General features: G+C 40.1%; 1 protein-coding gene across 1 annotated transcript; it reads left to right on the top strand.

Annotated features, from left to right (window-relative positions):
- The first annotated feature begins 82 nt into the window (after positions 1-82).
- On the top strand, positions 83-10,894 carry LOC146377165 (matrilin-2-like). Its single transcript, XM_084944020.1, has 15 exons — positions 83-1,454; positions 3,382-3,520; positions 3,615-4,187; positions 4,287-4,409; positions 4,821-4,943; positions 5,586-5,708; positions 5,847-5,969; positions 6,455-6,577; positions 7,052-7,174; positions 7,585-7,707; positions 8,425-8,547; positions 8,639-9,049; positions 9,143-9,295; positions 9,708-9,800; positions 10,525-10,894. Exons 1-15 carry the CDS (start codon positions 1,452-1,454, stop codon positions 10,578-10,580), a joined length of 2,412 nt encoding a protein of 803 aa, XP_084800146.1. The 5' UTR covers positions 83-1,451; the 3' UTR covers positions 10,581-10,894.
- The last annotated feature ends 92 nt before the right edge of the window (positions 10,895-10,986 follow it).

Raw genomic sequence — 10,986 nt, 5'->3', positions numbered from 1 at the left:
TGTGTGTTTTATTTTGTCAAGTTTGTATATGAACTTGAGCAGACATGTTTCAAGGGTCAAATGGAGCTCAGTGTGTGTGTGTGTATGTGTTTGCAGGAATTATTTAAATTAATCTGGTTAGGGTTTTTTTTTCTGCTATTAAGAGTTAAGCTCTAGCTTAAATGTGTGATGCCGAAAAATATATTTGGTCACTGAAGTGAGCAGTGACTGTGTATAGTCTAAGGAGCTTGGAAAGAAAAGCATCTGGACTTCTTTAAGTTTCCTTGAAGATGTTTCACCTCTCATCAGAGAAGCTTCTTCAGTTCTAAGAGCAACTAGTGGAAAGTCCCAGATTTTAAGCCCTATGGGAGTGTCCCCAAGAGGGTCATGTGATTTATTGAGGTCAAATGGACCTCAATATATCACATGATAGGGTGGGGCTAGGTTTCACAATGGGTTCACCTGAAACCTTGGCTGGTTGTGACCCACACCCGTTTTCCCACCTTGGCTTGTGTGATTAGGTAGAGGATCAATAGGGGGTCCATGACCCTCTTAAGGGGGACACACCCACAGGACTTAAAACCTGGGACTCTCCACCATTTGATCTTAGAACTGAAGAAGCTTCTTGGATGAGAGGTGAAACGTCTTCAAGGAAACTTAAAGAAGTCTAGACGCTTTTCTTTCCAAGCCTGCTAGACTACGATGACCTGGATGACTGAGAACGTTCACAGACATGTCTGTGTATAAATGTGTCTACTGTGTGGGAGGCAGGGACCCCCAGAGTGGAAGTGTGATGACTTTTACTTACCGGGTCTTTCCATAAACTGCTGCTGTGGCTTTGTACAGTTCATCTGAGCATAATTTGTAAAAGCACAATCCGCCTCTTTCAGAGCAATGATGACCCATTAGACTACACTAGACTTTAAATCTATCAGGCCTTTGACAGTCTGACTCCATTACATTATAATCTATCATTTGATGAGCTACTCGTGTTCCTTAGTTTGAAAACAGGAGCTAGGCTGACCAAGTACACGTCCCTAAAACTTTAATGTAAGAACAACATGAAACATTTACGTTGTCTCTACTTTCCTCCAAATAATAAATGTTTAAAGTGTTTTCAACATGTAAAATTGGGAGTTTAGTTCCACTTATCTGGAATAAATATGAGTAAGATGATCTGAATGGGAATAAAACACTCATAGTTATTGTTTTACCAGCAGACTGATCAGAACAAGAGGCGTCTCCAAAGTCAGAGTCAGAGTGGGAGTATACAGAGAAATAGTGGATGGAGTAAGGGACTAGGCAATGCAATAGCCTCCAGAGATAGAGACAGGACTGGGATATATGTACATTTCCAGCGCTGAGCTAAGGCATTGACAGACTTTTCCTGCTGGAGCTCAACTCTTGGCTCAGTTTTTGGATTTTCAGAGAAGCTTCGCTGAATTAAAAATTCCAAAATAATTTTTAATATAATGGTGAGTAGATTTCAAATTGTTATCTTGAAAATGCTATACTGTGGGCTTTCCCTTTTCTAAAAGAACCAATCCTTTTTCTTTAGCTTTTTAATAGCAGGGTAGAAAGAGTAATCACCACCAGTCACCTGTGTGGTATTGACTTCTTATCTGCGTTAGGACACATCCTGTGCTCCTTTCACCTGCATCATGAAAACTCATCAGAGAACTTGGATGTGCAAAACAGACACAGTGTCATAAATGCTGTTTAGTACATGATGTTTTTGTGTTTCATAGTAAACACACAACTTTGGCTTCCACTCACGGGGGGAAATATGAAAGGAGCTGCTCTTTTGTGGAATAACCAAAATGCTGTAATTACTAAACTTTCTTCATATCTTTGATTCGTGTGTTTAGAGGAAATGCCAGTTAAAAAAAAACATTTTAGGACGCTGTGGAGTGTCATGAAATTCTACAGCACATAACAGGATTTTACCTTTGCTGCTGGGATTGCCATCTGAAGATGAAAACACTATCAGGATGGCGGCAGAGAGACGTAAAACACATGTGAGTTCAGAGGGCAAGTGTTCCATGAGGGTTTGCATATGCATGTGTGACCTCTGCAGGTCTCAGGTCAGCCATATAAACCTGGCTCTGCACAGAAGTGTTGATTTTTTATTAACTGAACACATGGAAGCTGCTGAAGTTCTCATTTGGGAATCCAAAATAAAAGTTTTATGTTGCCTTCACGTAAGATTGTTCTTGTATTGTTCTTTTCTCCTTTTTCAAATATGAATATATTTGTAATTTCTGCACTGATCACAGACATTTCTAAGACAGTAGTAAAGGCTGGAGTCTGAATATGACGGGTAACAAGTGGGTCTCTTGGGGAGCGGATAAGGAAGCAGTCTGGTGTTTTTCAGCCTCTCTTAAATCACTGTAAACCTCCTATGCAGCAAAGCATTCTCATTCACAGAAGCTCACTTACTTTCTTTGAAGGCTTTAGGAAGCACAACACTGGTGTACTGTACAGCCCACGTCTTTAAACAGAGTTTATAGAACAGATAATGCTATTTTAAAGTGCTGAATATCTGAGAACAATCTCCATATTTCAAGGAAATTAGATAACAAGCATATGAAGAATATAAAGTGCAAAACACTATAAACAGAATATTGGTGGAATTGTTTTTTATTCTCTTGTTGACACTCTTTCCACAAATGTATTGCAAATGTCACAAAATGTAACAAGTACATTTTCATTCTGCCATGTCATAAGTTTATGCCAAAACCTATTTGATTTAAACTGCATTAATCTGAAATTACTCAACGTGCAATGTATCAGTTGCAATCAGCCTCACCTTTCATGTGCAGCTGGTCCCAGTACAAATCATTCCCAGATACTAGGTGCTTCACCTAATCACAACCAACCACGCTTAGCGAGTCATGTGTCAGATTTTGTGTTTATTATAACACAACGCTGTGGCTGTAGCTCAGGAGGCAGAGCGAGTCATCTACCAAGTGGAAGGTTGGTGGTTTGATCCCTGCTGCTCCAGACTGCATGCCAAAGTATCCTCGGGAAAGATATGGATCCCTGCATCCCATTCAGTGTTAATGAGAATGTCAGATAGAGAGGACTTAGACACAGAAAAAGTGCTTGTATGATAGTATGCGTGGATGACGTGTGTAATATAAAGTGCTTTAAGTGCTCGAGTAGAGTAGAAAAGCACTTTATAAGAACCAGTCCATTTATAATGCAGATTTCTTGCCATGTTTCTACATGTAGACAATCATATATAAAATAAATAGTAGGTTCCTCTATTTTGCAGCTTCTCTCTCTCTCTTCTCCATCTTTGCTCCCTGGTGATCAGGTTTGTACCCTACTTGCGCTGCACTGTGGAAGTGTTTCTTCTGGATCAGCTCTTGTTTTTGTGCTTACGTCACTCTGCTGCAGTTGTCATCTTTCATCACAATGAGGTGTCTGGCTCTTGGCCTTTTCTGCCTGTTGTGCTGTAACGCAGCGCAGACGTACAGACGCCGCCCCAGACCCATCACGGCAAGAAGCAACGCAACTTTCCCAATCAAAGCAGTTGGTAGGTGATTAGTCAGTTACCACAGCATTTCTGTATCAGTTTTGCCATTTCATCCCAAACTCATCCCAAACTTCCTCATTGTCTTTGATTTTAGAGAATCCATGTAAAGCCATCCCGCTGGATTTCGTCTTTGTGATTGACAGCTCCAGAAGCATCCGTCCCAATGACTATGAGAAAGTGAAGACCTTCATCATCAACCTGCTTCAGTTCCTCAAGATTGGCCATAATGCAACACGGGTCGGTCTGCTGCAGTATGGTAGTGTGGTCCAGCCCGAGTTCTCCCTCAGCACCTATACCACCAAGAGCGAGGTAGAGCAGGCAGTGAGGAATATGGAGCACCTCGCCACAGGGACCATGACGGGTCTGGCCATCCAGTACACCATGGAGACAGCCTTCACCGAGGAACATGGAGCCCGACCAATGAACCTACACATCCCACGAATTGCTATGATTGTGACTGATGGAAGACCTCAGGACACAGTAGAGGAGATTGCAGCTCAGGCAAGACAGGCTGGCATCCAGATTTTTGCTATTGGAGTAGGCAGGGTGGATATGAACACACTGAGGGCCATAGGGAGTGAGCCGCACTCGGAGCATGTGCATCTGGTGGCCAACTTTAGCCAGATAGAAACCCTGATCTCTGTGTTCCAGTCCAAACTGTGTGGAGGTGAATAATCCCGTCTATTTTAAGTGTCTCTCTTTATTTCTAAAATGCATGTGTGTCTACTCATGCTTGAGTGTTTGTGAATGTTTTTGCGTGCATTAGGTTCAGACACGTGTGAGGTGGTGGACCATCAGTGTCAGCATATCTGTGTGAGTAGCCCTGCCTCATACAGGTGCAAGTGCAGGGAAGGGTACATCCTAAACCCTGATGGCAAGACGTGTACAGGTAACCCCCTCCCTTCTGTTATTTACATAGCTACAGTCTTTTAACACTGCCCAAAACTTGTACAAAGGACCTGATGATGGTCTGATGGCTTAAGGACCAAAAATGGATCACGTGACCTTTCGCATAACAGATTTTGCCCATCTGGCCACCTTATTTTCATTTTTGGTTTACTCTCACGGTTTGGCTGCAAAAACAATCACTGAAACCCTCATGTTGCCTTTTTACACCAGACTGACACAACTTGCGACTCATGAGTTTCACTTAAATCAAAGAAAAGTAAAATGGGAGTGTCAGTTTAAAAAGTCTCACTCATTGGCTTATATTTAGTTTCTGCTGTCCCTGACTGACTGGTTACTGCAGGTTTCCTTCTGCACACTGAACTGTAGGTGATTGTTCTCCACACTATTGCAGCTGAGGACACGTGTGCTGTGGTGGATCACGGCTGTGAACACATCTGTGCAAACCTGCCTCGTGGTTATGAGTGTCGGTGCCGTCCAGGATATCAACTCACCATAGACCTGAAAACGTGCAACAGTAATATTACATTTTTTTACTCATAAGAAACTGTTTTATTCAAATTTCATGACTTATTGTTAGAGTCATAATGGAAACACAACTTGCTTCCTGCCACAATGTTGTGTTTGTGGAGTAAAGTGTTGGCTTTAAATCATCATATATAGCAAGTAGGAATAAAGTACAATAATTTATCTGGTCTTGGATAAAGGAACTCAGCGTCATGAAGCCAACACTGCCCAAAGGCACAGTCACCGTGAGAAGTTTTTTTCCTACCAGTGATGTCTGTTGACCCACTGATGGAAAATTTTCCCTTTGCTCCTTCGGTGGATGTTAACAAAAAGCAAAGTGGGGGAGATTTCCTGTAGAAAGTGTGCTTTTGCAATCATCAGTGCAGTGCAGCTGCTGAAATGTAGAGGTGTATCTGGAGTGTCATAGTATATCCCAATCCAAACAAGAATGAGTTCAATCATCACAGTGGGTTCACACTCTGCACCTTTAGAGTGGATTTTTTTTTTATTTTAAAATGAAATAATTAGATCTAGCAGTCTTATTCTTCTGTATTGGGCATGTTTTTATTAATCTGAAAAGTCTTGTCATAAAAAAACAACAAAATAACCAGTGAAAAAGTGGAATATCTAATAAGAGATTCATCCTCTCCAGGAATAGACCACTGTGACCTGGGGAATCATGGCTGTGAGCACAACTGTGTCACCGTTCCAGAGTCCTACATCTGCACATGTAAAAGGGGCTACGTCCTCAATCTCGATGGCAAGACCTGCAGCAGTAAGTACTTTTTTTTTATCATTCATAACGCGGCAAAATAAAGTGAAAACACAGCAAATATACAGCATCTTATGAAACATTCAAACGGTGCTGGCTACAGCAACCATGACATAAATTTCACCCAATGCGTCCTTGCAGAAATCGATCACTGCGCCGATGGCACCCATGGATGTGAGCAGGAGTTTATGAACACAGAAGACAGCTGTGTGTGTAAATGCAGGAAAGGCTACACACTCGAATCTGATGGGAAAACCTGCAAAAGTAATTTTAAATGAGCTGTTTCCATGTTATTGGTGCTGTTTTTATCCATATTTTTTTTTAAAGTTATTCCACATATTCTTCATACGTATAGAGCATAAAAACACCCAAGTATTGATTTATAGCTTGTCTAATGATGTGTACATTCGCATCGATTGTCTCATATAATTCTAACCATGTTTCAGCATATGGAAGGCATTCGACTGGCTGATGTAGAAATGTGTCACATTGATGTCTGGGAGGATTATTCAGTTATGTGAACTTACCTCTGTTTCTGTGTTCACTAATACAATTTAAAAAAAACAAACAAACATAAAAACTGCAAGATGTAAATGTTCTGCGTATTTTTCAAACAATAGAAACCAGTTTAACCAGTTTGATCCACAATTTTTCATGTAAAAATTTAACACTTAGTTAAAACCTTCTGTTTTTGCTTGTTACCTAATTTCTCCTTTGTCTCTGTGACCCGCCAAAATGATTTCTAACAGAGATCGATCACTGCACTGATGGCGCCCACAGATGTGAGCAGGAGTTTATGAGCACAGAAGACAGCTGTGTGTGTAAATGCAGGACAGGCTACACTCTCAGACCTGATGGGAAAACCTGCAAAAGTAATTTTAAATGAACTGTTTCCATGTTATTGGCACTGTTTTTTCATCCATCTTTTTTTTAAAAGTTATTCCACATATTCTTCATACGTACAGAGCATAATAACACCCAAGTATTGATTTACACCATATTTAATGCTGAGTACATTCACATCTATTGTCTCAATATAATTCTAACCAGCTTTGAGTATATGGAATAGATCTAATTGGCTGATGTAGAAATGTGTCACATTAAGGTCTGAGAGGATTATTCAATTATATGAACTTACCGCTAATTTTGTGTTCACTAATACAATTTAAAAAACATACAGAAAAACTGCAAGATGTAAATGTTCTGTTTTGTTTTTCAAAACAGTTTAACGTTTCTGATCCACATTTCTTGATGTAAAAAATCAACAGCTAGTTAAAACCTTCTGTTTTCGCTTGTTATCTAATTTCTCCTTTGTCTCTGTGACCCGCCAAAATGATTTCTAACAGAGATCGATCACTGCGCTGATGGCGCCCACGGATGTCAGCAGGAGTTTATGAACACAGAAGACAGCTGTGTGTGTAAATGCAGGACAGGCTACACACTCAGACCTGATGGGAAAACCTGCAAAAGTAAGTGTAGCTAAACTGTGTTTCCGTGTTATTGCTGTGGTTTGTCACAAAAACACTTTTGCTCATACCTGTAATGTGAGGCAACACTTGAATGATTTATATCATGTGTTATGCTGCAAACTGACATCCACATTGCCTCTGTAAAAATGTTGTTAAAGCACAATAAGCAATGTAATAATTAGGGTTACCCACTCTTGAATAAACTTCTTTCACATTCTGATAACAGTAGAGGCTGTAGTCATGATGATGCAACACATTTATCCTCCACCATTCATCACTTATAGTAAGAGTACAGTAAGAGATTAATTACAGATTTATAGATTCACTGCATTGAACTGAGTCTTGAATTCAGCTTTATCTGAATTTGATTAAAAGAACTTGGCAATAATGGAAGCACTGCTCTCCTGCAGAGATCGATCACTGCGCCGATGGCACCCACGGATGTGAGCAGGAGTTCATGAGCACTGAAGACAGCTGTGTGTGCAAATGCAGGAAAGGCTACACTCTCAGACCTGATGGGAAAACATGTCATAGTGAGTTTGAGCTCATTCGGTGTCATAAATGATAACAGTTTCTCCACCAGAGAATTGTTTAACACTTTCTAGTGACCCATGAATCACAACTGTAATGTGAAAACACTGATTGCCGAAATACTTTGGAATCATTGTTGGGGGTAAGTGTTAAGTGAACATCACATACATGATAGATGTTGAAATGCAGGCATTCGGTGGGTTAAGCATAGAACTACATTTGAATCTTTTCAGTAAGCTGTGTTGCAGTGAGTCTTATTATTATTTTTCTCTGCTTTTACTAGTTTTCTCTAGAGGCATCTCATCTGCAGAACTTTAACACTCTGCACAACACAAGACAGAAAAATCTTTATAGGAGACAAAAATAAACCAAATTCAGAGTGTGACGTTTTTCATCTGCATGTTTTCAAATGTTTCTATGATTGTTTATGTCCCCTATTTGGGTATTTATGTGTTGCATAACTTTGAGTGTGTTTTTGAACCCAATTATGAGGTCAGCGCTAATCCCATGGCTCACTAAAAGATATATCTTTTCCCTCCCCTGGATTAAGGAATATTCTGTTTACCACCACACAGCATTCATAATGTCAGAGAGTTATTAGACCATTTATTATATTTGTAGCCTCACAATATATCATATAAATGCTAATTCTGCCATACACTTATATGTGCTACAGCAACATCATGGTAATCTTTGATTCTGTGTAATTAAACTGAAAGGTCTGGATCTGTGTCAGACAGTGCACCATGGCTGTGAGCATCAGTGTGTCAGCACCAATGATTCCTACATCTGTAGATGTTTTGAAGGATTCATGCTGGCTGAGGATGGGAAGAGCTGCAAAAGTAGGATTACTCTTATATGGACTGTTTTCTTGAGAATAAAATGTGAAATAAATAAATGTATATATTTTAAATATCCTTCTTTTTCCGGCAGAACCCGAGTGCAGCGAAGGAGTCATGGATCTTGTGTTTGTGATCGATGGCTCCAAGAGTCTGGGCCCCAACAACTTTGAGTTGGTCAAGCAGTTTGTAAACAGCATTGTGGACTCGCTGGACATTTCCAAGACGGGCACTCATGTGGGTCTTCTTCAGTACTCCACAAAGGTGCGCACAGAGTTCACCTTGGGCCAGTACTCCACAGCACAACACATCAAGAGTGCTGTGAACAGGATGCAATACATGGGAAGGGGCTCCATGACTGGCTCAGCCCTGCGCCACATGTTTGAGTCTAGTTTTTCAACCAAAGAAGGCGGCAGGTTCAACATTCCCCGTGTCAGCATCGTGTTCACTGATGGAAGATCACAAGATGATGTTTCTGAATGGGCCACTAAAGCAAAGAATTCCGGTATTTCTAGTCATCCTGATGTACGACAACCTCAGAGTATCTTCTTCCTAATACAAGTTTCATGTTGTTATGATGCTTTCTGATACTTTTCAGGGATCACGATATACGCTTTGGGAGTTGGCAAAGCCATCGAACAGGAGCTGAGAGAAATTGCGTCGGAGCCAGATGAGAAGCACTTGTATTACGCTGAAGATTTTGAAAAAATGGCAGAAATTACAAAGAAACTCAAGTCCAGGATATGTGCAGGTACTCCACACAAGGCAGAAGTACAGGAATCCCTGCAAGGGTCTCAAAAATATGTGTGATCTTTCTTAATAGATGAAACTAATGCTATGTTTGAGGCTATTCAGGTAAAGTGGAGCTATAATAAGGGCAGATTGGTGAAAAAAATGTAATGTTACTGCCACCTATCTGCTGCTGCCATGGTAACCTGTGATTCTAGCAGAGCAGCCACTCTGTGCAATACCGTCTACTGTATTATATCAAGTAACTCATCAGTCTTTTATGCTCTGCAGTCATATGTCCTCCCTGCATGTCCCTCACATTCTCCACAGGCAGAGACAAGAAAGCAGAAAAGGATTAGGGGAGAAAGGACGAGATAAGAAAAAGAATCCAGGGACCGAAAGTCTTTCACAACCTATCAACTTTTCTTCTGCAGATAAACCATCTGATGAAAACATGTGCCAGTGTGAAAACATGATAATGTTTCAAAACCAAGTCACAGAGAAGCTGAAGAGCCTGGTTCAGAATAATATCCTTTTGTGCTCACTGCACAGTTACTAATGTTCAGGATTGCCACTGCCAAACTATTTCATGTGTCATTCATGTGTTTTGTTATGTGTTTTTTTAAAACCTTGAACAGAGTTTGCAGCTAAATTGGATTATTCCATTCACGCTCACTTTCGCTTAAGGACAAGTTTTAAAATGTAGGTTAAGTGGGGATCAGACGCTGGTTAATCCCACGATGTCTCTTTTGTCCTGTGATCTCAGAAAACTCTCATTATGCGTCAAAAATTTCAATTATGACACATTTTTAAAGGGACCCTGGTTACTCATATTAAACTTGGGAGCTCTCTAATAGGCTGACAACATTTCCAGGGTGTAGCCCTCCTTTCATATTACGGCAGCTGGTAGAGGGATAGCCTTTTGGGAAAAGTCTGCATAGATCAAATTTATATACATATATAACTTGTGATCAAAAGATTACATTTATTGTTGCAGGTAATCAGCATAATAGTTGCTTCATAGAAGGTTTTAAAACTTTGATTAGGAGCAGGCAGAGGCTGATAAATACCAGATCTGTCAGCTGATTACTCAGTTACCTCAATCACACTGATGACATGACAGTATAAACAGCTTTGAGGGTGGCAAATGCATTTTCACTTACACTACATCAGGAAATCCAATCATTTCCCAGTAACAGATCTAAAACTTCACTGGCCAGAAAGGTATAAGTAACTCCTTAACATGCCTACTTGCAGCCATGTCAAAGAGGCTGGAGACTCTTGAGAATCAACTTGTGCATAAATGAAAGGTCGAGACTCATCAGTCTCTACTCTGCGGCATCTCCAGGATCCCTTTAATCCTGCTCAACAAGCTACGATGGAACATATGCAAATGCAGCTCTACCCTACTGACGATATTTATAAGCTTTTCTAAAACTACAGTGTATTCCTTCTGAAGTATTGTTAATGTTATGTAATGGAATATCGCATAATTAACTCTTTGTACAGAAGACTGACAAATAAACATTTTACACTTCATAATTTTGGCTTTTTAAAAATGATATTTTCACCATAAACGATTCTAAGCGGTCTACAAGTCATCTATGGCACTTAAACTTTTGACTAAAAGTAAAAAAAAAAAGCAATGGATTCATTCAGCATTTTTAAACTTTTGCTGGTTTTGCTGACTAAAAATAATTACAACGATAAAAC

The sequence above is a fragment of the Perissodus microlepis genome, chromosome 11 (assembly GCF_051167445.1).
Source record: "Perissodus microlepis isolate ML-2025 ecotype Zambia chromosome 11, ASM5116744v1, whole genome shotgun sequence".
In the NCBI taxonomy this organism is placed as follows: domain Eukaryota; kingdom Metazoa; phylum Chordata; class Actinopteri; order Cichliformes; family Cichlidae; genus Perissodus; species Perissodus microlepis.
The sequence above is the reverse complement of the archived record's forward strand: the minus strand, read 5'-3'. Positions and strand labels throughout refer to the sequence as shown.

Excerpts from the sequence above, each read along its gene's own strand:
- LOC146377165 (XM_084944020.1), top strand. Across the intron at positions 5,970-6,454 it reads TGATGGGAAAACCTGCAAAA|AGATCGATCACTGCACTGAT; the intron begins GTAATTTTAAAT and ends GATTTCTAACAG. Across the intron at positions 7,175-7,584 it reads TGATGGGAAAACCTGCAAAA|AGATCGATCACTGCGCCGAT; the intron begins GTAAGTGTAGCT and ends GCTCTCCTGCAG.